Raw genomic sequence first — 25,048 nt, 5'->3', positions numbered from 1 at the left:
TCCCGCACCAGGTAGAGGCTCCAAGCTCCACAGCTCTACTCGCTGCACTTTGCTGGGAAGAGAAGCTGCCTGGGACACGGCCATCCTGCCCCTCTCCTCCTTCAGGCTCATGCTGGGGAGTGAGCAGCAGCAGCAGCTGCAGAGCAGTAGGGAGGCTCTGTCACACAACAAATGGCAGTTACTCAGAGCAGCCAGGTGACTACAGCAGCAGCAGTGAATGTGACAGTGGCTGCTCCTCACTGCCTTGGGGCTGGAGGGAAGTTGCAGCTTCTACTGAGCAGGTGAGCACAGGGCTGAGCAGAGTAACACCTGCAGTGCTTCCTGACAAGGCTGGCAAATAATGCCCAGAGAAAGGAGGCTGGAAGGGACCTCTGGAGGTCTCCGTTCCAGCCTCTGCTGAGGGAGGAGGGTTTGCATGTCCCACCAAAACTGCCCTTTTTTGTCTGCTGTCCTTAAGAGGGGGCTGGCTGTGCCTCCCCTGTGCTGCCCACCTCTGTCCTGGGGCTCTGAGACCCAGCTGCTGCAGCCAGCAGGGAAAAACTGCCACAGGCCCAGACTAACAGAGGAACAGAACAACTGGGTCCAGGATCAGCAGGGCCTGCTCTCCAGGGCACTGGAACCCAAGCTCAGGATTTTCCTCTCTGAGTCAGTGGTGCAGCAAGAGGAGTCTGATTCCAAGGTCTGTGGCCAATGGAATGCCCTTGAACTCTACAGGGGTCCAACTTCCCAGCAGTGGGAGGTGGCTCAGTCCTGCCTGAGCCTGAGGGAGACAAGGGAATGTTTGACCTTGAGCAATTAGTAACAGCTCACCTGCAGCAGGCAGGGCAGAGTGTTGAGTATTAACCACCAAGAAAGGGTTTAGAGAGGTGAGCTGGTCAGACACCAAAATTAAATATATACTGTGATTTATTGATGATTATTGGCAAAAATCAAAATGAAAATAACTATTTATATTGCCAAACGGACCTCCATTAACCAGAGAGTTAACCAGAATTTGTGTTCAGAATGTCTCCCAGCATGGGCAGCCCCTGCTCACCCTCACAGTGGGATGTTGGCATGTTTCTTCCAAGGACTGGACTGGGATTTACTGGCCAGTATATCAAGGTCATGGCAGATGCGTGTGCGGGTGCTTGAAGGCTGGATGATGTCATCAACAAACCCTGCAAAAGATTAAAACAAAAAAAACCTTAACCTGACCAACCATTAAGTGTTTGCCTCCCAGCCTTCCGTATCTAGGCTAACCCATAAGGTAGCCTAAATCAAAAGTTATAGATTAACTACATTTAAAATAGACTGAGAAGGAAACATTCCTGAGTCAATTTTTAAATTGTGACTGAAACTTGCATTTTAGAGCACAGTTACTGCCCCAAAACTGGAAGTAAAAACAGTGGAAAAACTTGCTCCTGAGAGTTCTGGAGAACATAACTGGGCCCTTTCTTCAGGCCACTGCTTTGCATCTAGGGCTGCAAAACAGATTGTCAAAGCATCGTGTGCTATAAAGGAAAAGGCTGAATTTTGAGACCCCTTCTACTATCTACACAATTGAAAATGCACTTTGCAGAGCAGTCCCCACTTTTCACCATGCTCTTTGCAGCTGAAGATGTGTCTTGCGTCCTGATGTTGTCCACATGCACAGGCTGTGGTTAAGCATCACCTAACTCAGACACAACTCTCTTAACTAAATAACTTAATTGTTAGCAAAAGATTTACTCAACAGCACAACTTTATCTCCATGCAATGGCAAACCAAATTGAACACAGTGTGGGAGACAACCATACCTCTTACAGCAGCAGGGAAGGGGTTTGCAAACTTATCCACATACTCCTCCTCTGCATTTGCCTCCTTTCCTCTGAAGATGATCTGGACAGCACCCTGGGAACAGAAGGGCTCGGTCAGTGACAGCCCCTCAGGCCATGCCCCACAGGTGAGGGCATGGGAGCATCCACCCTGCCTGCAGCACCAGGACAGCCCATGGTGCTGGCATGGCACTGCTGCTGCTGGCAGGGGAATGCTGCACCACAGTGACAAGGGCCCGGACTCACCTTGGCTCCCATGACAGCCACCTCAGCTGTGGGCCAGGCGTAATTCAAATCTCCTCGTAAGTGCTTGGAGCTCATCACATCATAGGCACCCCCGTAGGCCTGTAACACAAACCAGGGCATCCACTCCAGGAGTGGCCTTGCAGCAGCAACAGCCTGCATTGCTCCTGCAGCTTTTTCTAGTCCAGAGACAAGCAGCTGGGGCTAGATTTTGCCTGAAGAGCATGAGCATCTCCACTTTGTGGCAGCAATCTCCTAGGAACAGACACCACTTCAGCTAGAGCCCCATAAGAGCAAGGAAGGGGGCTGCTGGTGGTAACCAAGCCCATTCTGCAAGGCAGGCAGGAAAGGTGTATCCAGTGTATCAGTGTGTATCCAGACCAGGAGGCCTCAACCTGCACCCTGCACATGCACACAAACCAACCATGCGATGTGCTTCTGGAATTTCCTGGCCAGGGAATGCAGCACTCGGGCTCTGCAGTGCTCCACTCTGGAACTGGAAATGCTCCAGACAGCAGTGATGAACAGATACTGCAGGACTGCAGTGCAGTCCCTGTCAGGGCAGTACTGAACAGTGCAGCAAGGCTGCAGGATTGAAAAGTACTGCATGGAAACACTCGGAACAATCAGAGAAGGCGAAGGAACAAAGTTCTTTTTGGTTTTTGCTGTGATAAGCCAAAAGCTTATCAGAAAAACAAGCAGGAGGGGCAGAGGAGCAAGAAGGCAAAGGCTGTAAGGTGCCAGCCCAGAGCTTATGGCAGTAGGGTGTTGGGTACGGAGAAAGGAAGATGAGGTAAAGCATAACAAAAGTGTGGGGGGGAAAAGAAGCCACATTGAGTGTTCAACCTAAAGACACAACAGAGGACAGATGCAGCCAGTGCTGGGTTTGCAGAGGGAGGCTCAGAAGGCAAAAGAGGAGAAAGCTGAATTGCTGCAAACAGATGGCAGTGAGACAGGCTGGGTGACATGGGACAAGTACTTGCCTGAAGGCATTCCAGAGGGAAAGCAAGGAGCAGAAACTGGAAGTTCCAGATGGGTACAGAGACAGGAGGAAGGAAGGAACTGAGGTAGTGGTCTGGGAATAGAAGTGGCCTCTTGTAGTGTTACAAAGAGGTGTTACCAAATGGGACAAACAGAAATGCAACAGTGATAGAAAGCACCACTGGGACACACAGACAAAGCTTGGTTTAATGAAAATTGCCACTAGTGCAAAGAGGAAGATCTCCATGGAATTTGCCAGCTTACCTTTCTGGTGATGACAGTGATCTTAGGCACAGTTGCCTCTGCAAAGGCAAACAGCAGCTTGGCACCATGACGTATAATCCCCCCGTACTCCTGAGCCGTGCCTGCAAAGGACAGGGAATTGCTTCACTCAGGGAATTCACACAACCCCATCATCTGTCACCAGGAGCAAACCTGCCCACCACCACAGCCATGTTAATACCCTGGAGAAGATCATGCCAGGCAGTGTGCTTGGCAAGATACTGAACAACTCAAAAATCAGAGCAGCATCTATGAGTATGGAAGGTCACAGAAGCAAAGCTCAGCTTTGTTCCTTCCTAGGAACAAAATACAGCTAGAGCATTTTCAGGACTCCAGATGTGACCAGCAGTAGGAAAAAGCCTAGAGTCACTTCTCCAGAAACCTCACCTTCCAAGCTCCCTCTTTCCTAGACCACACAGAAAGCATCTTGGCTACTCTACCATACTGAGGACCTACCCTAGTTGTCCTTCAAGGCAGCCCAGGATGATGGACCTTAAAAGACAGAGCATGAATTTCACAGCAGGTGCTTCTGGAGAATGATCATAGGCAACAAACAGGAATGCAAGCCATCCATGGAACAGGATGCCCTTCTGTCCCAATGAGAGGCTCATTTTACTGGACTTGGAATCAGCAATCTCCTGTAATTTATTTTTAGGACTGTAAATTTCAGATATAACTCTACAATAACTTCCTAGCAGTTTATTCACCTCCTGACTTTAGCTATTAGCAAATGGAATTGTATTTTATACGGATTTTTTTATGTAAGTAAGACTTCTGTTGGGAGATTGAAGAACTTACTTGGTAATGTGTGCTGGCTTAACATTACTGTTTCCCCTCAGGTGCAAGATGAGTGTCTGAAAATTTCTGGCTGCACTTACAAATGTCTGCTCTCAGCCACAATTTCACTTCTGGTCCTTGCCTTTCCCTGCAGCCAGTGGGACCTGCCAAGCCCACAGACCCTTAGTGCAGCAAGAATCAAAACAACCGGGGGGATTCATCCCCAAGGAGCAGCCTGAGCCCAGCTGGGACACCCAGCCTAGGCCCAGGAGCTGGGGAACAGTCCCAGACCTCATTTCTAGGCACAGCCTGTTTCTAATCCACACCAAGAACGGAGCAGCCAGTCACTTAATGCTTCCAGTGTAAGATCATGCAGGTATTTGAAGTATTTACACTGCCTCCCATGACCAATTAACAAACTCTTTTCTAGCCACAGATTCAGTCCCAGCTTTGTTCTAAATATTTATTTTTAATCCAGTTACAGGTTATGAACACCTCAAATGTTATCTCTGTGCACACCTGTTAAAACTGGGGGCTACGCAAGTGTTTGGGTCATTGATGCTGGGAGAGGTTTTGTAGACTGCTGTGACAGGTGCTTTCTCCTTCTGTACTGAACAGGGAGATGTGGGATGAGGATGTCACCCTCAGAATTTTTTACTTAATCTGAGATTTCTAATGCTAATGGGCTAATCTTGCCAAATTCCTTAAAACACAACAGTTCTTGGATCATAATCAAACCTCAGGTCTCATCTCTTCAGGTTTGTCTTTTTAACTTTCCTTCCGTTTATCTGCTTTCAAACCAACATTTCATTGTGCAGTATAAAGTCAGTACTTTGAATTAGCAATATGGAAATAGTTATTGGATTCTGAGCAACTGCTCAAATCTGGATTTGCTGGAGTGTCTGCTTACACCAAGCCACTGCCTGGACTGTGGCAGAGGAGGCGGCTGAGCCTACACTCTGGAGAAAGGAGAGGAACTCCTGGTTAAAATGTGCCAACTCCATTTTGTTAAAGCAGGAATTGGAATGCTGAATAGTCACATTCTGATGCTTTGAGAACTGCAGAGGCCTCAAGGTAAACCACGGTTTATACAACGGTATTAACATTAAATTTGATTGTACAACATTTGTAGTCCTCTCTCAACCTGTTTTGTAATAGGCCATTTTAATTTTACCTGCTCAGAGAGCCTGTGCTGAAAGCAGGCTCATCACAGCCCTTTCCTCACTGATGTACCTCTAAACACAGGCATTTTCCACTGAGAAGTGTCTTGGAGCATCAAAGAGGCACAGAGGGGGCCATATATAACCAAATCAGTGCCAGTGAAAACACACTTTTGCCCCAGAGCTTCACCCTGTCCCCCCACAGAGGCTGGAAAAGGTAATCCATTCTCAAGGATCTTGGGGGCTTTGAATGAGGGGTAGTGGGTGGGTCAGACCTTGCTCTGGTGAGGTGGTGCCCTGGCCCCTGAACCTCCAGCCCCACAGTGTCTGTCAGCTATGGCACACTGAAGGCAGCCCCCCAGTGTTGCCTGAGTGGCTGAGAGACTGCAAGTCCCACCTGGGAAGAAGACCCAGGGTGGGCCAAAGAAGTCTGACCCTGAGGCAGGCTTCTTTGCACATTGTTCTTTAACCCTACCTTCATCTTGGAGTTTTACATCACTGGAAACTAGGAGCTGGTAGCTGTTTTTCTCTCTTCCTTCTTCTAACTCTTTTCTTACAGAATGTGGCATTGAATGTGTTTAAAGGTCTTCTATGTTCAGTGGTCTAAGTCTGTGTTGTGGTAAGTGATGTTATGTTGCATTTACTCTTTTGCCAATGTTCCTTAATTTTCTATAGTCTTCCAGTAAACTCTAGCATTTTGTATCTCTTGAGAATATTTGGTTGGGATTTTCTCCTTTGTGTTTATTCAGAAGAAAGGAACTTTGGTTTAGCCCTAGGTCTGAGTGACAGGGCTGTAACTCCCCCTCTGGACAGCAGGTGCAGCAGGTGGAGAAGGGAGGTTTTCCTGCTGCAGCAGAGCCTGAAGAGCAACACGTGCCAGGATCAGCTGAGGGACTGCAGCAGATGTGGGTGGAACATCCTCAAGTGGCCCTGGCTGCCACTGCTCCCCTCCCAGAGCCAGAGTGCCAGCTCTCCCCTCATCCTGTCCCACAGGCTGGGGGACAGCCCTGGACTGCCTCCCCTGGCCCAGCACAGCCTGTGCAGGGCCTGCTGCTGCCCAGCAAGAGCTGTGGAGATCAAACAACATCTAAAAACACAGCTCAGCATTTACCGCGGTATAATACAGCAGCCAGTAACTTCACACCACTTAAAACAAGGGCAGCATCTCCAGGGAATGCAGGTTTTTTTCCTTGAACAGGTCACAGTCACAGCTTTTGGCAGTAGGACAGAACTTTTCAGTGCATGGTATCCCCAAGCCTGGCCCTGGCAAACTGGCCATCCCAGTGTCTCTGCCAGGCTGCTGCAGACTGCAGTAGTACCTGTGTGATGTGACTCTCCTCGGGGAACTCCAGCAAAGCCTTGTGACTCCTGAACACACTAGTTAGTTAGGCACTATTGCATTTTCCTACAATTTTTTGCACATTCCACTATCCTTTTGTGATGACTACTGTAGTTAGAATACAGAGTCTCTGTCCCAAAAAGTGCAATTTTAAAACCTGGTTTAAGTCTACTGTAGCAAAAGTCTTCTCAGAGTTCTGAAAATGGGATTTTAGCACCAACACCACCATGCACCACAGGAACTCTAAGGATAAGGCATACCTGGCAGAAACCCAGGAACATCCACAAACGTGATCAGGGGGATGTTGAAGGCATCACAGAACCGAACAAAGCGGGCTCCTTTCACAGAAGAATTTATGTCTAAGCACCCTGAGGTTAAGAACACAGAAAAAGGGGTTAGCAACTCCAGAGATCTGCAATAATTCAACGTAACTCAAAATCACACAATTTTAGCTGTATTCTGAAAACAAAGGAAAAGCTTATCTGTAGATAATGTGGAGATAATCTGCCATGAAGCTTTCCTGGTTTAGAACTAAGATCACAGCAGAAGCTACACTCAAAGGCTCATTTCATTTTTCTGACCCTGCGTGTAGAAACTTTCTATCCCAAAACATAACAGTTTAATTACATACATGTAATTTAAAGTATTTTTCTGTAACTGTCTCTTCATTAGTATTTTTCAGATCAGCCATGTTGAAAGGTTACAGAGCTCTCTGTTAAAAAACCACAAACATTAAACAGTCCAATAATTTTTTGAGAATGATCAGCATTTCTGGTAGACACACTGTGAAGTGTTTCTGTTTCAATGCTCTTTAGAATTATATTAATTATAATATATTATATTGTATATGCACAACTATATTAAAACAAAACACATTTTGTATCAAAGCCTCTATATGAAACATTGAAATGAGCTGTTAAAATTTAAAATGCTAAATGAAAGTTAAATTTATATTAAAACCTTCTGTGTAGTATCTTGATGGTCATGTCTTGTAGAGATGAAATGAATGAAACACCATGCTGGGTCATCTGATTTTCCCAAACACATAGATACAAGAATTAAAAACAAGGAGTAAACCAGACATTCTGACTGGGGAAGGTCACTTCAGAAATTACTGAGTAAGGAGAGAAAGCAAAATGCCTGAATTAAGAAGGGTGATCTTGGCTAGAGCTGCACATTTTATCTTCAGATCCAAACCATGTGAGGTCAAGAGCTCACCAGATGCACTTGTGCATCTGAAAGCTTTGTACTGTTCAGCTACAGTGAGATAACAAAGTCCCCTCACCCTACAGATGAGTTTTAGGGATTTTGCTGCCCTGGAAGGAAGTGTGAGGTTTCCATGCTATGATTAACCCAGTTAATTGCAGGCTGCTGCCAAATGAGTGGTGCACTTTTCCGTGTCCCACCCCCCAACCTCGTGTGCAGCGGCTGCTGCTCCTCTTGGGCTGGATGCAGCACTGATTTAATTACCTGGGAGCAAGATCACCTTGTTGAGCCGCTAAAGAAATGGTTTGCAGTTCGTTTCACAGCTCACAGCTGTATTACAGTGAGGTTCAAGACAAAGCAAGAGGTGGAAAAACACAGACTGAGTGGAAGAGCACACAGCACAACACTCTGACCTTACACACCACACAGAGAAAGAGACAGAGGCAAGGCACTGTTAAGAGTCTCACACTGGACTCTAACCTGAGGCCACTTTGGGCTGGTTGCCCACGATCCCGACGGTCCGTCCGTTCATCCTGGCAAATCCAACCACGATGTTCCTGGCATAGGTTGGCATGATCTCAAAAAATTCCCTTTCATCCACAATCTGCAAAGGGGAGAGGCAGCCAGAGCCCATATGAGGCCAGAGGTGCACAAATACAGAGGCAAACACAAACTCAGTTATCTTAGTATTGCAACTTTTAAAACAGTTCAGTACTTGCAGAATTTTGAAGGAAATAGGGAGGGAAACCTTTTAGTCTTTGCAGCCTTCATTGCAAGAATTAATTATTCCTACAAAAACTACCAAAACTGTGAGTTAAGCGTCCCATCAGGGAACACCTTTATGACTGAAGGGAGCCTATCTTCTTGGCTTAGAAAAAAATGCAAATCACATGTTAAGAACTTCTTTCTCGCATCTTAATTAGCAACAAACTTAGAGACCAATTTCCAGTGATAAAACAGTACTTCCTGGAGCTCAGAGGCTCCCTGTGACATGTTTGATGTAATCTTTCTCACTTGGCAAACTCAGAGCCCTTTCCTGGAGCAGCCAGCACTGCCCTGCTGCCCCAGGGTCAGTGCTGGGTGTGCCCAACCAGCATCCACCTGGAACCACACACCTGTGTGGCTGCACTTCCCTCTGGCTGGAGCTCAGTGTGTGCCCTGCCAAGGGACAGTCCTGGTGCATGAGGCACGATCAGAACTCAGCACGTTCCAGGAGATCAGAATTATCCGTGGAGCAGTAGCGACACCTACACATGGCTGCCTGGGCTTCCAGCAGGATTCCCCAGTTCCATCTGTTTATGGTAGCTGTCCCCATATACACTGCAGTGTGCCAGTCATTTTGTTAACCTCAGTCTTAAAAAAGTTGTGAAAAATGTAAGCAGTATAAAAGTGGTATTATTCCTTTCCCAAAATCTGTGGGAGGGCTTGACAGTTTTCTCCTAATTTACCTAATGATTTTTATTACATGCCACCTTTTAACTTTCATTACACACAGCACTAAAAATCACAGTGGAAGATTCCAGAGATTAAAAATACACTGAGCTTGCTTTCACCACTAAAATAAATCTACATACAGCCAGTTGCGAACTTTGTAATTTCAAAAAAATAGACATATATTTTCTTGTACTGCATATGTACATAACTATCCTTTAGCAAAAACAGGGAAGAGTAAATCTCTGCATTCTGGGTACTTTATTACTTTTATACAAAAGTACCAGAACCCAAGACAGTAGCACCAAGGTTCAGGGAGGGGCCAAGCAACAGAATTCAAGGGGGTTCTGACCCCAGAAAGAACTAAATTGCATATCCTTCATCTGTACAGTTGTGTATGCAGCATAAGATGTATTCTGAAAACAAATCTTGGGATTCTGTTAAAAGTATTTTTTTCCCCTACAGGTTTTTTTTGCCCATTCACAGCTACCACAGAGATAGAAATAGTCAAGTTATAAAGAGTGAAACAAATAAGTAACAGTATCTATATCTTCAGTGCTACTGAAGATATCTGTATCTTCATTCCACTGGTTTCAGTCAATTATTTAAACCCAGAATGTAATACATGCATCTTTAATCTGAACACTGTCAGACTTACAGAGTGTACAATATCCAGCATATCATAGGCTTTGGCTGACTCACTTGGGACAATGGTGTCCAGCTCTGGAACCAGACGGTCACTGTGAAGAGCAAGTAAGTGTGAGCAACAACAATTAAAGACCAAATGAAGACAAAGACCAAAAACTCGAGTATAACACTTGAACCTCTCAGAAACCTCCTCAAATATGGGGAAAAGAACGGGTTCTGTTCTCTCGGGCAGCCGGAGCAGCCCGGCGCAGCGGGGCTGTGCGGGCGCGGCCGGGAGGCGGCCGGGCTGCAGGGGGCACTGCCGGCTCACGGGACAGACGGGTGTGGCTGATGCCTTAAGTTCTAGCTGCCGTGTTTCACATTCTCTGCTGCCTTAGTGTGTGACTCTGAACTTCCTATTAAGTGTTAGTAAATTCTCTTCACAGGGTAGTTAGACAAAACAATAATTTTCCAGCTTGAGAATTGAGGACAACTGTTACAGCCTCAGGCCCAAAAAGTATCAACAACGGCAAATTGAGGAGAGCAAACCAGGAGATGGGACTTCATAACCTGCAGCTGTAATTGGACAATTGACCCCAATACGTAAATGGACCAAAACTTTAAAAAGTGTGAAAACCCGTGACTGGCAATCCACCTTGGGCAGAGCCACGGCCGGGCTCTTGTACTGCCCAGGGTGTATCCTTTAAAAGCCTTTTCATAAACACCTACTTTATTCCTTTAACTCTGTCTAGCCTCTGTTCTGGGTCAGCCCCTCAAGGCATCATGGGGACACAGCCAAGAGGCCGCCAGGCTGCAGGGGAGACGGGGGCTGGCGGCAGGACCACTCATCAGCTCGGGGCAGTGGCAGCAGAGCCCTGTCCCTACAGATGGCCAGGCAGAGCCCTTCTCCCAGGGCAGCCCGAGGCCCCCTGTCACACACCAGGACCCCAGGAACTGCACACGTTGTCACCCGGGGCTGTGAACACACTGAGCTGCAGGAAACCTTTCCATGCTCATTTCCCCACCCCAAACAAGCACAGAGTGGGGAAAACATATCCACATTCTGTGTCTTCCCTTCACAGGCTGTGTTTAAAGACACTTTCTCGTTTCTCCACTTACAGTGACACATTTTCACATTTAGTTTTCCTGTAACACAGATCCTGCCATGCCATCAGCAGTGACAGGATCAGTTCCCCAGCTTTGATCACATTACCCTCATTAGGGACCCACTCGGTCTGAGAATTCAGTGCAGGAGTGTCAATTTTTATGAGTCACCACTGAGAAGGTTTCAGAGTATTATATTTGTGCTATTCCATAAAAATAAAGATCTCTGTAACAAATGGTGTTTCTATGGGAGTTCTTACTGAATATTTTAACAATGCCATGATTTAGTACGTTTTGTATAAGACAACACAAGGTTCTAGACACATAATGCAAAACTGAAGAATGTGATGTGAAGTTTGGCAAACTCAGACAAAAGTTTGAAGTGCAGCCCCATGGCTGTCTCTGTGCTCCCTCAGACACACTGGATGAGGGAGGCACAGCCCCTTGCAGGAAAGGGAATTGTCACAGCTATTTATAGAACAAACCTGACAGCAACACTTCAAGTGCTTTTTCCATACAAATGTTGCATACAAACACTTTCATAAGATGATATAATGGAACTTTAATCTAAAGAAGTTAAACTTGTTTTAACATACTAAACCCCAAGATAAAAACTATTGTAAACTTTCTCGTCAGTAAAATAGATATGGATGTGCTCCAAGCTCTGTCCTGTGACCTGTGGTACCCAAAGGATAGAAGTGAAAAAATGAAATTACTGCTCCCATAAATTCACAGTGCTGAAGGAAATTTTAACAGCATTAAAATAGCCATCAGCAAAATGAAGACATTATCCAGGATACCATGTTTGAAAATCTCGTTCCAACATCTACAGACACAGGATCTGGAGCTTGCTGCTGCACTCACTGGGCTTCAGAGGTGTTTCCCACAGATCCCACTCAGTGGGACAGAACTACTGCTCATTGTTAAAGCCTGTGACAGCTGGAGACACCCTCACCAGATGGACACTGGGTTTCATTCAATGCAGAAGTGAAACAGCACTTGGTTATTACCAACAGTTGGCAATAACCTCCTCCAGAAGTTTGCAGAGACGCAGAAAGAGGTAAAATCCCATCATGCCACAGAGCAAATGCAACGCATCAGACACCTCCCAAAGGCAGTGGACATGTCACCAGGGACAACTGGTCAGTGCAAGAAACTTGCAAGTCCTTGGAATCCAGGCCACCAACAACATACACTCACCAACACAAGCTTCAGCAGGCAAGGCTGGCATTTTTCAACATCAAAAAGAACTTGCCTGAACAGAGGGAAAAACAAACCAACCAAACAACCCCCAACAGCCCCAGGACTTCACAATAAAAGCACAAGTAGGTTACATTTAATTTGCATCATTTGTGGCAATTTTTTGTGTGGTGAAAACAATGCAGTAAGAAAGCAATTACTCTAGAGGAAGGGACTGGAGCAGCTGTAAGGATCAAACACATCAATCCCAAGCAGTAGGAATCTATTAAGATGTTACTATGTCCTGATGAAATAATACCAATCTGTGCATTAGGACCATAAATGGGAGAACTATTGGAGATGCTGCTATAAAACCCAATAAATTTAACAAATAGATTTGCCTTCACATTGCATTATTGTATCTCATGCCTTGTAAAAGATTAGTTCTTTTTTTCTTAAGGGGAGACAACTATCTTATACTTTAGTAGCTACAACCTAACTGACCGCTTCTCACAGATAAACTGCCTGTTATAAAGTACATTGATTTAAAAAATGGACTGTTGCTTCTACAGTGAAATTAAAATACCAAAATCAAGTCTATAGAGATCAATGATCCCAGTACAACTTGTTGAATGCTTATAAAGATCATGATAACCTCAGAGATAATCCCCCAACTCAGCAAATAATACAAGAGACTTGCTTTGGTTTTGTCACTATCGAACCAGAGCACTCGAGAACAGAACCAGACTGGTAGAGTTTAATGAACTCCTAAAGATCAACACCTACCTCAGAAAAATTTAGGACTAGTAATTAACTGACCTGTCTGACCATTCTCTAAAAGAAAATGGCAAATTTATTTTTTAAAAAGTGAGAAATGTATCTCCGGGACCAGCGCACTGATTTGTAAAATCAATCCAGAAGCACCTCCCCAAACAAACTTACACAGACACTGAAAAGCACAGTGAGAGGGGGTGAAGAGAAAATAACCTTCCAGACTCACATATTAAAATCCTCATACATGAAGAGAGCCCCAAGACATATCACACACATGTGAGGAGCTGAAAGGAACATATTCAGGCACCACTCCCATGCAGGAGAGTGCAACAGCCTCTTGAGGGTTCCCTAGGGAAAGGGCTGAATTTTGAGTGCAACTGGAGCTTGGGTCAAAATGCTTTTACTCCACTGACATTCTCTGCCTTCCACTCCTAGCAAGGCTCTCTGCTCAGTGTCCCACACTGTCTCTCTGGCTGTCTCTCAGCTCCTGGAAAAATTCCCAGATAAAAGCCCAGACAGTTGCCATTTTTCCCCTCTTGAAATGACTCAAATTCTTCCTGTATTATGTTGCCAAGTCCACAATGAGCCTGAGACAAGTACATAACACACAAAGCTTTCTGCCTCCTTGTTGCCTGACCACCTCTAACCCTTAAGAGCAGAACTCATCCAACAGACACAGCTGACAGAACAGGGCAAGTTCTCCCCAATGCCACTCACTGTGCTATTTCCTACCTCTCTCACTTGATCCAAGGGACTGGGCAGCCCACCTGGACAGAGATTGCTTTTCCCCACATTCTGCACACAGCCTGGACAACAGTCCTTTCAGAAAACAGAATTAAACCTAACAGCGAACACACACACGTTAGAACACTTCCCATATTCACATACCAGAATGCAGAATTATCTGCCAAGATCCTAAGCACAAAACACCCATGTCTCTGTGCCCCTTAAGCCAGAGAAGCCATGAAATGCATGCCATGAAATGCATGACATGAAATGCAGTGCTCAGAGAGCACCGAGCTCAGCCAGGCTCCCCTTACCTGGGATCATGGCACTCACAGACTGGAGCTGGATCCCGGTTGCTCAGGGGTAAATAATTAAAGAACTCTCGGAGGTTCAGCAGAGCATCGATGTCATTCTCAAAGGCTCTGTGTGCAACTCCTGCACAGACACAGCAAAGCAGGTATGGAAATCATTGTGCAAGCTTTCCTTTCCAAATATATACCAATAAAGATAGAAACAAGCAACAGCAGGACTCTAAACTTGAGCTATTTACAACCAGGAGTCTTAAGCCGCCAAATCTGACCAGCTAAAGACATCTAGAAAACATGTGCTGTGTCAGACTTCCTCCAGAACAGGTCTGGATTCTTGACCTCATATTTAAAATAATGTGAAGTGGTTTATCAGCTGGCACAGCCCTACCTGGACTCCAGCCTTCTGGAACTCTGATCAGGTTATTGTGCTGCACCCAAGTGTTGAACTACAAGTGCTTTTATAAAAGGGCTGGATCTGGGCAGCATCTGTGTGTGTGGTTTTAGTTCATCATCAGCTCAGTTCACACAGAATTTGAGATTCCACAGTCATTTGAGTCTTGAGAAGATTCATGACTCACAGATGTTTTTGCAGAGGGGAAACAAGAGAAGAAGTGCTTCAGCTCACACTGCCACTTGGTTTATAGTTAAGCAGTTCAATCAATCACATTAGTGAGCAAACAAGGGACTGTTGAGACTCTTTCAACCCATGCAAATGTCTGTACAACAAACAAAAAACCCCACCCCAGGCTTACTTCACTAAACCCTACTCCCTGACAGTCTTCCCACTTTAGCATCTTTTGTGGGTCTGCTACTTTCTCTTCCAAATCCCAGAACTCTCCCACATTCTGTTGTTTGTGTTCTGTTACTAAACAGGAGCTGGAGGAAAGCAGATGCTGAGTCAGATCCTGTGCTTAGGCAGAACTTTGTCCCCTTAGACTCATCGGCATTGGCCAACGGGCTGTTTAGCCAGAACTGCTCTCATCTTCTTTGAGCACAGTAAGCATGTTCAGTAAAGCCCCCAGCTCTCACCAGACACTGTAGTGTGTGTCTTTGCACCCCCGAGCTGCTCCTGGGTGACATCTTCATTGGTGACAGACTTTACCACGTCAGGCCCGGTGATGAATAGGTAGGACGTGTCCTGGGAGAAGGGGAAAAACAGAAACAGTGAATGCCACTGCCAAGCTGCAAAAGCACCTAAGAAACAGCCACAGCCTCTAGAGACTTCCCCTAAAATAAGAAGGGGGACAAATTTCTTAAAAAGGCTGCATTGCTTTAAAAATCCATTGAAAATGCAATTGTCCGCAAGTTATTTGGGAAAGTTTTTCTCAACTTTTCATGCAAAATAAAAATCCAAAACAGGAGATCATCTTGGAAAATACCCATTCCCATGTGGTCACTTAAGTGTGTGACCAATGTCACCAGCAGCAACTCAGGACAAACCCTTACCTTCACCATGAATGTGAAATCAGTTAAGGCAGGAGAATACACAGCTCCACCAGCACACGGACCCATGATGAGGGAGATTTGGGGAATAACACCAGAACACAAAACATTTCTCTGAAAAAGGAAAAAAACCCCTGGTTTTACCAAAGAAGTGTGTCTTTAAATCTGTGCCCAGATTCTCCAAAAATTTACCATCACAAACAGGACTGCCTTATCTACTGGCAGACAAATATCTGGAGATAATGTCTTGATGCAAACTGAACCAAAACAAGTTTGTTATTTTTGTTCCCATACAGTTTATACCATGCAATGACTGCAAAGAAGATAACATGAGCCACCTCAACAGATGCTATAGGGCAAAAACTCTGCCAAGCCTGGATAGGAAGGAGTGGATGCCCCTGACATTTCAATGTGTAGGTAGACTGTACTCAGAGGTAGAAGTAAGTTTACTGACCAGCTGGGGGAGGGATTTTTTAAAATCAGGTGTCTGCACTGGCTTGAGTTTTACACAAAATGAATGGTTGCCATCCAACGTGGATGGCATGTTGTCCAAAAAACCACTTACACTCCTTGTTGCTCAAATGGGTCACTCCCAGACTGCACCACCCCCAAAACCCGTCAGCATCTGACTGACCTGACATCCCACCTGCTTTCCTACTGAAAGGACAATGTTCTGTGCACGCAATTGGATGCAAAATATTTTAGTAGCATACAAAAGAATGTCATTTCTGTGATATAATGAGCAGCAATGCCTCAGGGAAAAATTCTTGTATTAACCACAAAAATCCTCTAGGACATAAAACCCTCAACAGAACAAACACTGGACGTCCCCATTCTCACTACACATTAGATCACAAAGCTCAGCATGACCCTTGTTTAAGACATGGGTACATTTGCTGAGTCTGTTTTATCCATGGGTTGAAAAACAGAACAATAACCTTAACATTTACTTACAAACACTCACTTGCATGTTTCGCCCACTTTTGAGGATGCCAAACTCCCTGTCCATCCAGCAGCCTACTCACCAAAAATATGTCTGCATAGCCTGCCAAGGACTCCACTCCCTCCTGGATACGGGCTCCTCCAGAGTCATTCAACCCAATCACAGGTGCTCCAACCATGGCAGCTTGATCCATGATCTAGTGATGAACACAAACTCCTCAGTATTGACCCAGTTAGCTGAACCCTGAAAAGCATCTGCCTTCCCAGCTAGGCATCTCCACACTCAGCACTGGATTTGGATAATGGAGTGTGAGTGACACAGTCACAGGAGACGGGCCTGTGTAGTTGAGGCCCCTCCCTGTTCATAAGGGGCCTCAGGTGCACCTCAAACATCCCCGCAGATATGGCTCATCTACCCTTCAAAGTTTGTTGCAGTGGTGGCTGTGGAATCTCTCTAAGCTGTATATTCTAATGCTTGATTACCCTTTTTAGAACTTCTTCAGGAGGATTAAATTACATCTTTCCTCCAGAAATTTAAACATTACATTTGTCTTGATACACAGCAGTGAGGAAGAGCAATTAGGTATTCTTGGCCTTTGCTTTTGTGAACATTCAAATATCTCAAATCTCTCTTCAGTCTTCATGTTGCTCTTCATGTTTCTAAGCTAAGCACCATCAATTCAGTCCCACATCCTGTTTTCCAGGGCTCTGATAATTTTAGTTACTTGCCTCAAGATCATACACAATATGGTAACAGAGCCTTAAGTAAGAGAACTGAATTCCTTACATTCCTTGCACTAAATATTCCTGATTACTGAATTCCAGTAAAATGTCTACCGTTTTCATAACACTACAGCAGTGGCACATTATGTTAAGATGTTTTAACATCGAGTTCTGCCTTAGCTCCTAAATAATTTTTGTAAAACATCATTTAATCTCCATTTTGAATTTTGAAGTTACCTTTTTTCTGCCCTTTCAATCATTGTAATAAAATTATTTCATACAATCTTTAACTTGCTAAGTGATTTACAATTCCAATCCCATCTTTCAGAGTGCTTGTAGCATTAACCTTGAATTTTATATTGCCTAGAAACACAGAGACTACACTTGGTGCCACTCAAGTCAGTGGTATCTCAGGAGACCCAAAACTCCAGCCCAAACAGGAGCACTGTATAGCCCTAGAACTTGCTGACACGTTCTGCTGTTTTCCGTGGACCTATATATGGACTTTCTTTCCCAAGGCTCTTCCAAGTTCTTCCTAAAACACATACCAAAGACTGAGCCCCAAAGCAACTGATGCCCCCAGAGCCTTCCAGCTTTGGAGCCCACCAAGAACATCACCAACCAAGAAGGACCCACATTTTCTCTAGCTTTGATCAGACCCTGCTGTTTTAGAAAGAAGAGATCAAAGAAAACCCACCAGAAAGCATTGCATCATTCCAGTACCATTCCATCCCTCCCCAGTACAGACACCACAAAGCTCCAGTGTGAAAGGGTAATCCAAGGCCTTCCAAGTATCAAGACCTGGTAAAAACAAATAGTTGCTATCTAGCCCAAAGTCATCATGTTTTCTAGTTTTATACCCACACACTCCTGAGGAGCCTATGCCAAAGAGCAATTATTTCCACAGCATAAAAGGCCTTGTGCAACAAAAACCTTGTTTCTGATTCCATGGCAAGAAAATTCAGGAAGATTTCCCAGTTCACACTACTCAACACTCATGCATGAAAGAGTTCTTGTCTCCCCAGTCCTGGAATTCAAAAACTCTTCTAGCAAGACATGCAGACAAATAGGAATAAATAGCCACAAGCGTCTGATAAGAGAAACTCTCGGGGTCAAGGTGACCTCAACGTTGTAAAACTGCTTATCTTCAGGCTGTTTACTTGTTACATTTGCTTTTTTCAAAATATCACACACTTTCACAGCACACTGTTTAGAGGAAAAAGTTTCTCCAAATTCATTCCTCTTTTCTCCAGTGGACAACGAGCAGTTAATTTATGTTTGTACTTGCAAGTCTCTCATCCTTTGCAGTAGAGTAGAAGACATAACTTAATATAACAAAGTGTGTATTACCTGGAAAAGCTCATTCATACTCAAAAAGTTTCCAGAGGCACCAGTCTAAGGCATGGTATACGTCACAGCCCACTAAAGTCAGTCACCAAACATTTTCTCCAAAGTCATTAACACAACAGACTGAAAAAAGAATGCTGACAATTTCTTTGGTTTTCCTATGCGCCATATTACCTTGCAGATCTTCTGGGCATGAGCTCCAGATAAACTGCCACCAAATACAGTAAAATCCTGAAAGTAAAGCAAATTTTCAGATTAGGGAAAGAATAATTTCAGTGAAATGTAGTCAATTTTTGCTAGTAAATAATATAATCCTACAGTGCTCTGTATTTGTTATGCTGCTTCAAAATAACTGACTCCCTCAGTGCAGCCTGCAGATGATCCCAGCCTCCTTTACAAGGAGGAAATACAAACCTGAACACATGGCACCATTCTAGACTTATGAGTTATGTCCAAGAGGTGCTGTAGGGACTAGGTCAGCCAAAATCCCTAAGCAGAAAAATCTCTAACAGGCCCTAGGGCTGATCCAGAAGAAAAAGAGGATATTGACACCTACTGGCACAAACAGAGCCAGCTCCTGGGGAGTTTCTCTGCTGCATTCCCACCGAGTCTTACCCTCAAAGAAGCCCCAAAAACTGTGAGGACAGACAGCATGGCTATAACTTACATTTGAACCAAAAAGGTTAAGCATCTCAGGAGACAGCTCAATTTGGAGGGAAAAAAGTTTCCAAATATAAAAAGGGAGGGCTGTATCATGGAGGGGCAGTCTTAAATTCTATTAATACAAAAACTGCCCCCTACTTGTGTTCTAAAATGAAGGTCTGTGTTTAGCACCTCTCCACATGTTCAGGCCCATGTAATAGTGTCTCTCCTTGAAAGGAGCACACATCCAAGACAAAAAGGCAGAGTGTACGCCTTGCTCCAAGGTAACACAGCAACAGCCACTTTGGCCATGACAGCAAGTGGAACAAAGGCTACTTTGTGGCCCAGAACAGAGCAGCCCTTAGTAATGATCTGAAAGAAAGCCTTTCTTCCACAGTGAGTGACCAATATAAGTCTCTACCTAAGATGTTTTGCCTGAAATACATTTATTTTAATATAAAAAATGTGTTTTAACATAACAAGTATATTTTATCTATTTAGATGCTCTCTATCACAAGATTTTTGGCTTCTTCTTGTCTGAGGGTGCCCTGCTTCCTCCCACAGGTACATTGCTACATGGCCACACTGAACTATTGTGAACTTATCCTTTGAAATATGTTCACACTACGTAAGAACAAGAAAGACCTTACCTGACTGAAAACATAAGCTAGTCTCCCATTAATCCGTCCACGGCCTGTCACCACACTGTCACCAGGATACTGTATTAAAAACATAATAAGTTCATTGAAAATAATAGATAGAAAAATCAAAGCAACTATGATGTCTACTAAAATTCCCACAAACTCCTACTAAGACAAAGCAAAGCCTGATTTCCTGGGAAGTCTCATCTTCTATGTCTGTAGTTGGGGCTCCACAAAGATTCTCCCCAGCTGTAAAATGAAAAACTAGCGACAGCATCACATATTCATTAAGTATTAAAGATTAGTGAACTTAGCAGCTTCCCTTCAAATTTAGTACATCTGGAGTAAAGGCAAATCATGCCTTCAGAGATAGGATAGGATGCACTTTTTATCGGGACTAGCTGATGTTTTTGAAAGAACGGACATAGTGCACAAACCTCTGAGATGTTGATACAAGACAAACAGTAACCCTGGACAGGTCCAAAAATATAATTACAGACACTTCAAATGCTTGAGGTTGTCCTGTCCCATTTTCTACCCTGTAAATAAGGGAAGAAAAAACTGGCCAAGGAAATGGAGCCTGTGAGTCTTAAAATGTGCTTCATCTATACTGTACCACTTTCTAGTAAATAAAATATATAGAAGTCTTTCAAGACAACAGTAGGAAAGGAACTTTACTGGGCTGTCAGTAAAAAAGGGAATTTCAGGCACTGAAATGCTTTTTGTTGTTTGGTATTAAAAAAGAAAAAAAAAAAGGAAAGGAAAAAGGGAAGTGTGTGGTACAGGGCCCATGCTAAGGACCATTTATGCCCAGGTGGTCTGTTATCAGGAAGGTCACACCTGTTGGTGCCTCTTCTCAGGCTGCACACACAGCACTGCTCTCAGCCCCTGGCACACAGAACAGCAGCACACAACTGTACTTCAGCCACTGCCACATGCAGGTGACTCCAAAAGCCCCAGCAGCCCACAGGGCAGCCTGGATGTGAGCACAAGTCCTGCCCTACCCTCAGAAAGTTCCAGGGACTCTGAGAAATTCAATGCTAAACTAATATTCCAGCTCAGTGGCCACAGTTAGGTCATCTGTTGTGAAACTGTGCTCTGTAAACATAATCTGCAGCTCACTGAAGGGTAAAATCTGAAGCAGAAGGGGAAAAATTAACCCTCTTGTCACACTTAAGACTCTGCTGTTTCTGAAAATAGGAGGAGCAGCAATTGGTTATCAACAGGGTGAGATGCAACATGGAGTAACTAAATGAGAGGCAACACAGGCAGTTATTTGAGTTTGCTGGGGAACAGAGCAAAAAAAAAAATAGAGGAAAAAAGATGATTGCTCTGCTATCCCCTGACAGGGGAGAAGGTCTAACACAACATCCTTCCCATCACCAAGTATCATCAGCCTCCCCTCCAACACCACAAACAAACCTTCACCTTTGCCGTTCCCAGCACTCCTGCTGGAACCCTGATGTCCCCCCCTCATCCACAGGCTGCAATCCTACAACCTGAAGGACTGAAACCAAATGAACTGGTTTAAGAACTGCACAAGCAGAAGCTGTAGTCACTGTGTGCAGCACAGGGCACACACAGAGCAGCTCCTCACCCTACACCAACAACCCACAGCAAACAACCTTTGGCTACAGGGAGATTCACAGTGAACAGGCGCATCAGCACCAGCCACTGACATCCCAGCAGCTCACTGTTCCCTTCTACCAAACCACAGCAGAACACTTTTCTCAGGTAGAACATTATCAGGCATCAACATTACGGTGAGATACTTCAGGGAGCCACAGATTTTCCCTGTTTGTGTGGAACTCCCTGTACCATGTTGGTTTAGGATACATGACCACATTCCCAGAAAGTGCCTTAGCAAGCAGGGTGCAAATGGCTAACAAAGCAGTACAAATGCTGGGACTCCCAAACATCCAGATGAGATTGTGAAGCCCTCAAGGATTTTATGACTGTAGTTTGGCAGGCATAAATATAGATCTGAGTTGTTTCATCCAGTAACTCTAATCCTATCTGTAGGGAAGCAGAACTATTTACCTTGATTTGTTCATTGTATCTGATATGATTGACATAATTGCACCAACAAAGCTCTGCAGCCTCCTCTACTGTTTAAAATGCAAATCTAAGACAATTCCCAGGAAGTTATTTGAACCAAACAATTGACCTTATAAAAAAGGTATCAAGTGTAGACAACAGAAAACTCTGTAAACTGTTAAATGGAAACTGAGAGGAGTAACAGAAAATTTACAAAATAAAATTATATATAAAAAGAAAACTAATAGTAAAAATCACATGTGAATAGAAGAGCCCATTTTCAACCAGTGGGCTGGCTGCACAGCAGAGGACTCTGAAAGAATAGTTATATGACATAAAACTACCTTATTCTTACTAGAGTCCATCCCAAAGTCAGTACATCTGTGTTCCACAAACATGTCATATTCATCAAAACTGTCAGGGTCCAACAGCAGCAGAATTCGTTCCCTTGCTGTCAGCTTTCCCTGAAACAGAGCAAGCAACAATTAACAGAGCCATCAGCTGATTCTGGTTGTTTGCTGACCCCCAGCAGATACAGTTTAATCAAGCAAAACCTCATCTGATCTGCTACACAGGGTCCATTAAGCAACTGCAGGCCTCTAAAGCTGGAAATAGCCTTTGCAGTGATTATCCTCATCAGAAACAAACCTAATACAAGCCAAACTCTGAAAAGAAGGCTGACTGTTGGAGCAGCACTACCACAGGAGAAAGGAAACAATCCCGGAGACTTTTCAACAGAATAAATGCATCACAGCTATTTCTGCCTACACATTTAAATGCTGCTACTATGGCCTTTTTTCTATTCTTAAACAGGGAACCCTTCCACAGCCAAACCAGTCCTCCCCACCAGCCCAGGTTTCAATCCATCGCACTGAAATATTATTTGATTGCAGTAAATAAGAGGGAAAAGGAATTGTGATCCCCAGCCTGCAGAGATCTCCTGACAAAATCCTTCTGTTTTTTAACTGCTGGACACTATTACAGGCAAAAGTAGGGTAAAGGCCAAGAACAGAATTGACCAGATATACATGTCCCTTGCTCAGTGTTATGTAGTAAAAAATGACTGCAAAGTTCTTTAGATCTTAACCTACCAAACAAATCTGTTCTTTCCAACCATGGTAAGCATCTGTCTGCAAAGGGCAGGGCACCTGGGTTGTCTCATTTAGGGGATGATGTGACCCTATATCAACATGACATTGTAACACAGCTCAGCTTCTACAAAATATCTGACCAGTAGGCCAAAAAAGCTCATGAAAAGCAGCAAATGCAGGAAAGCCTAACATAAGCCAAAGTTTTAGTTTATATAAAACATAAGTTGTTTGAGGCCCTAGACATGCAGAAGTGCTTGTATATGGATGTGTCAGTGTCCTGAATGTAACTCAGCCAGACTGAACTCTGTTCAGGTGTTGTATAACTGGGGAGGGACACAGCTGACAGACAGACTGATCACTGAGGGAGCCTTCATGGGAATCACCATTCCCACCTCCTTGATGCCTACAAACCACCTGACACTTTGCACCACACTGAAAAGTGGTCCCAGCAAAACGCAAATAAACAGAAACAGGAAACCTCTGCTATCACCCCCATCAGCACTGCCTACATTCTGAACGAAAGAGGCAGGAGACAAAAAACCCACCTGTTGTCATCCCTCCCACATGTCTTTTCCTCTGCCTTATCTCCACTCTTCTCTTTGCTCTCATCTCGGAGATTAGCTCAAATTTGCAACAGCGGTATGAAGTTGCTGCTCAGAAGTGTTAAGCAACCTGGAACTGACTTACCATACATTGACAGGCAGAAGTTGCAACTTCTGTCCACACTACCTCTCATACATATTGCAGCCAACCATGGTGACCACTCTGAGGTAAAGGAATTAGTAAAGCAATTGCTCTTTTTTTCTACAGAGTAACAGGCAAGGCAGTCTTAAGCGCTACTTGAGGAAAGCTTTCCACAAAGCGGAGTCTGCAGGTGCCACGCGTACCCGCGAGTCCCCAGAGCCGAGCAGAGCCCCGCCGTGCACGGCCCGCCCTCCCCGGCGAGCGGGCTCCCGGCGGCAGCGGGACAGGGCTTCGTCCCCGCCGGCCACCTTTGCTGCTTTACCCGCTTGTGCTGGGCGTCGATGCGGGCCCGGCCGCCGCCGAGCAGCGCGGCGCGGCGCTTCTCCTCGATGCGCTGGGGCACGGCGGCCGGGCCGCTCCCCGAGGCGGCGCGGCCCCGGCGCAGCCCCAGCGCCCGCCGCAGCGCCCGCACGGCCGCCATGTCCCGGCGCTGCGCCTGCGCGCCCGGCCCGGCCCGGCCCGGCCCGGCCCCGCCGCCCGCCTGCGGCCGGGCGGAGCGGGGAACGCGGCTCCGGGAGGCCCGGGCAGGGCCGCTGCCCCAGCCCGGTCCTCCGCGGCCAGATTGTTCATCGCTGCTGCCTGTGCGCGGAGACCGGCGGGAAAATGCCGCAGCTTTTCCCCCTTTCCTGCGTGGCGGAGACATTTGTGGCGCTTCAGGAGTGGGGAAGGCAAGCAAAAGTGTCAGCTCGCAAGATTAGCTGTCCTCTCTTTGTTTCAAATGCCAGAAAGTATTTGTTAGGAAAACAGTCCTTGTGACACACCGGCACCGATTCCCTGCCGCCTCCTATGAAGAGGCACTGTGGCTCTTATCACAGCACACTTTCGGACGGAGGAGGCAAATCGAGACCCCGTAAGAAGGGAGTGGGCCAGGACGTGCGGGGAATACGCAGCGCGCACAGCGAGTTGCGGTGTATCCGCAATCCAGAGATCTGATGTCATCGCCTCCCAGGCAGTTCTCCAGTGTGCAGGCGCAGCCATCTGTGCAGCAGATCATTTGTTACCCCTGTAGGCCTCCGACACCGACCACCAACAAACCACCGGCCAGCTCCAAGTAGGGCGAGGTGAGTGTTGCCGTAAGCGTGCACATACCACACATGAAATGCACGAGCATGGCCCTGTAGATACCGCAAGTCTGAGGAATCTCCAAGAATGGAAATTCCTGGTTTATATAGCATGTACAGGCTGTTGTACAATAACTCATTTTGAAAGGGCTCTCAGATTCCAGTCCAGCGTCCTACTCAAAACTGACTCAGCACTGAATTCACACCAGTTTTCTTAGGGCTTTTGTCAGTTGGATCTTAAAAGTCTGCAAGGATAGAGGCTGGCACACCTGTCCCAATCCAGGTTCCAGTGCCTGACTGGCTCCATGGGGAAACTCATTGGCCCCAGCCCATTCTACTCAGTAGCAACCTGCCCAGTTTCAGTTTAGGACAGCTGCCTCTTGTCCTCTGCCTGTGCACTTCAGCCAGGAGGTGACAGCCACAGGCTATCCAGTACCAGAAAGC

The 25,048-nt window shown here is 45.4% G+C and overlaps 1 protein-coding gene across 2 annotated transcripts; it reads right to left on the bottom strand.

Moving 5' to 3' along the window:
• Positions 1-100: 100 nt before the first annotated feature.
• PCCB (propionyl-CoA carboxylase subunit beta) lies at positions 101-23,964 on the bottom strand. 2 transcript variants are annotated; one of them, XM_077785620.1, is made up of 16 exons: positions 23,806-23,964; positions 22,053-22,172; positions 19,681-19,749; positions 18,563-18,619; positions 16,402-16,515; positions 15,380-15,490; positions 14,963-15,071; positions 13,940-14,060; positions 9,874-9,955; positions 8,270-8,388; positions 6,839-6,951; positions 3,285-3,385; positions 2,043-2,141; positions 1,779-1,872; positions 1,037-1,160; positions 101-136 (listed from the first exon to the last, which is right to left on the bottom strand). In XM_077785620.1, exons 1-15 carry the CDS (start codon positions 23,962-23,964, stop codon positions 1,039-1,041), a joined length of 1,590 nt encoding a protein of 529 aa, XP_077641746.1. In that variant the 3' UTR covers positions 101-136; positions 1,037-1,038. The 2 variants fall into 2 exon arrangements, with proteins under 2 accessions (XP_077641746.1, XP_077641745.1); XM_077785619.1 differs by lacking the exon at positions 101-136 and having other exon boundaries at positions 889-1,160.
• Positions 23,965-25,048: the final 1,084 nt, after the last annotated feature.

Source organism: Lonchura striata, chromosome 10, assembly GCF_046129695.1.
Source record: "Lonchura striata isolate bLonStr1 chromosome 10, bLonStr1.mat, whole genome shotgun sequence".
NCBI lineage: Eukaryota > Metazoa > Chordata > Aves > Passeriformes > Estrildidae > Lonchura > Lonchura striata.
Note: the sequence above shows the minus strand (reverse complement) of the source record. Positions and strands in the feature narration are given on the sequence as shown.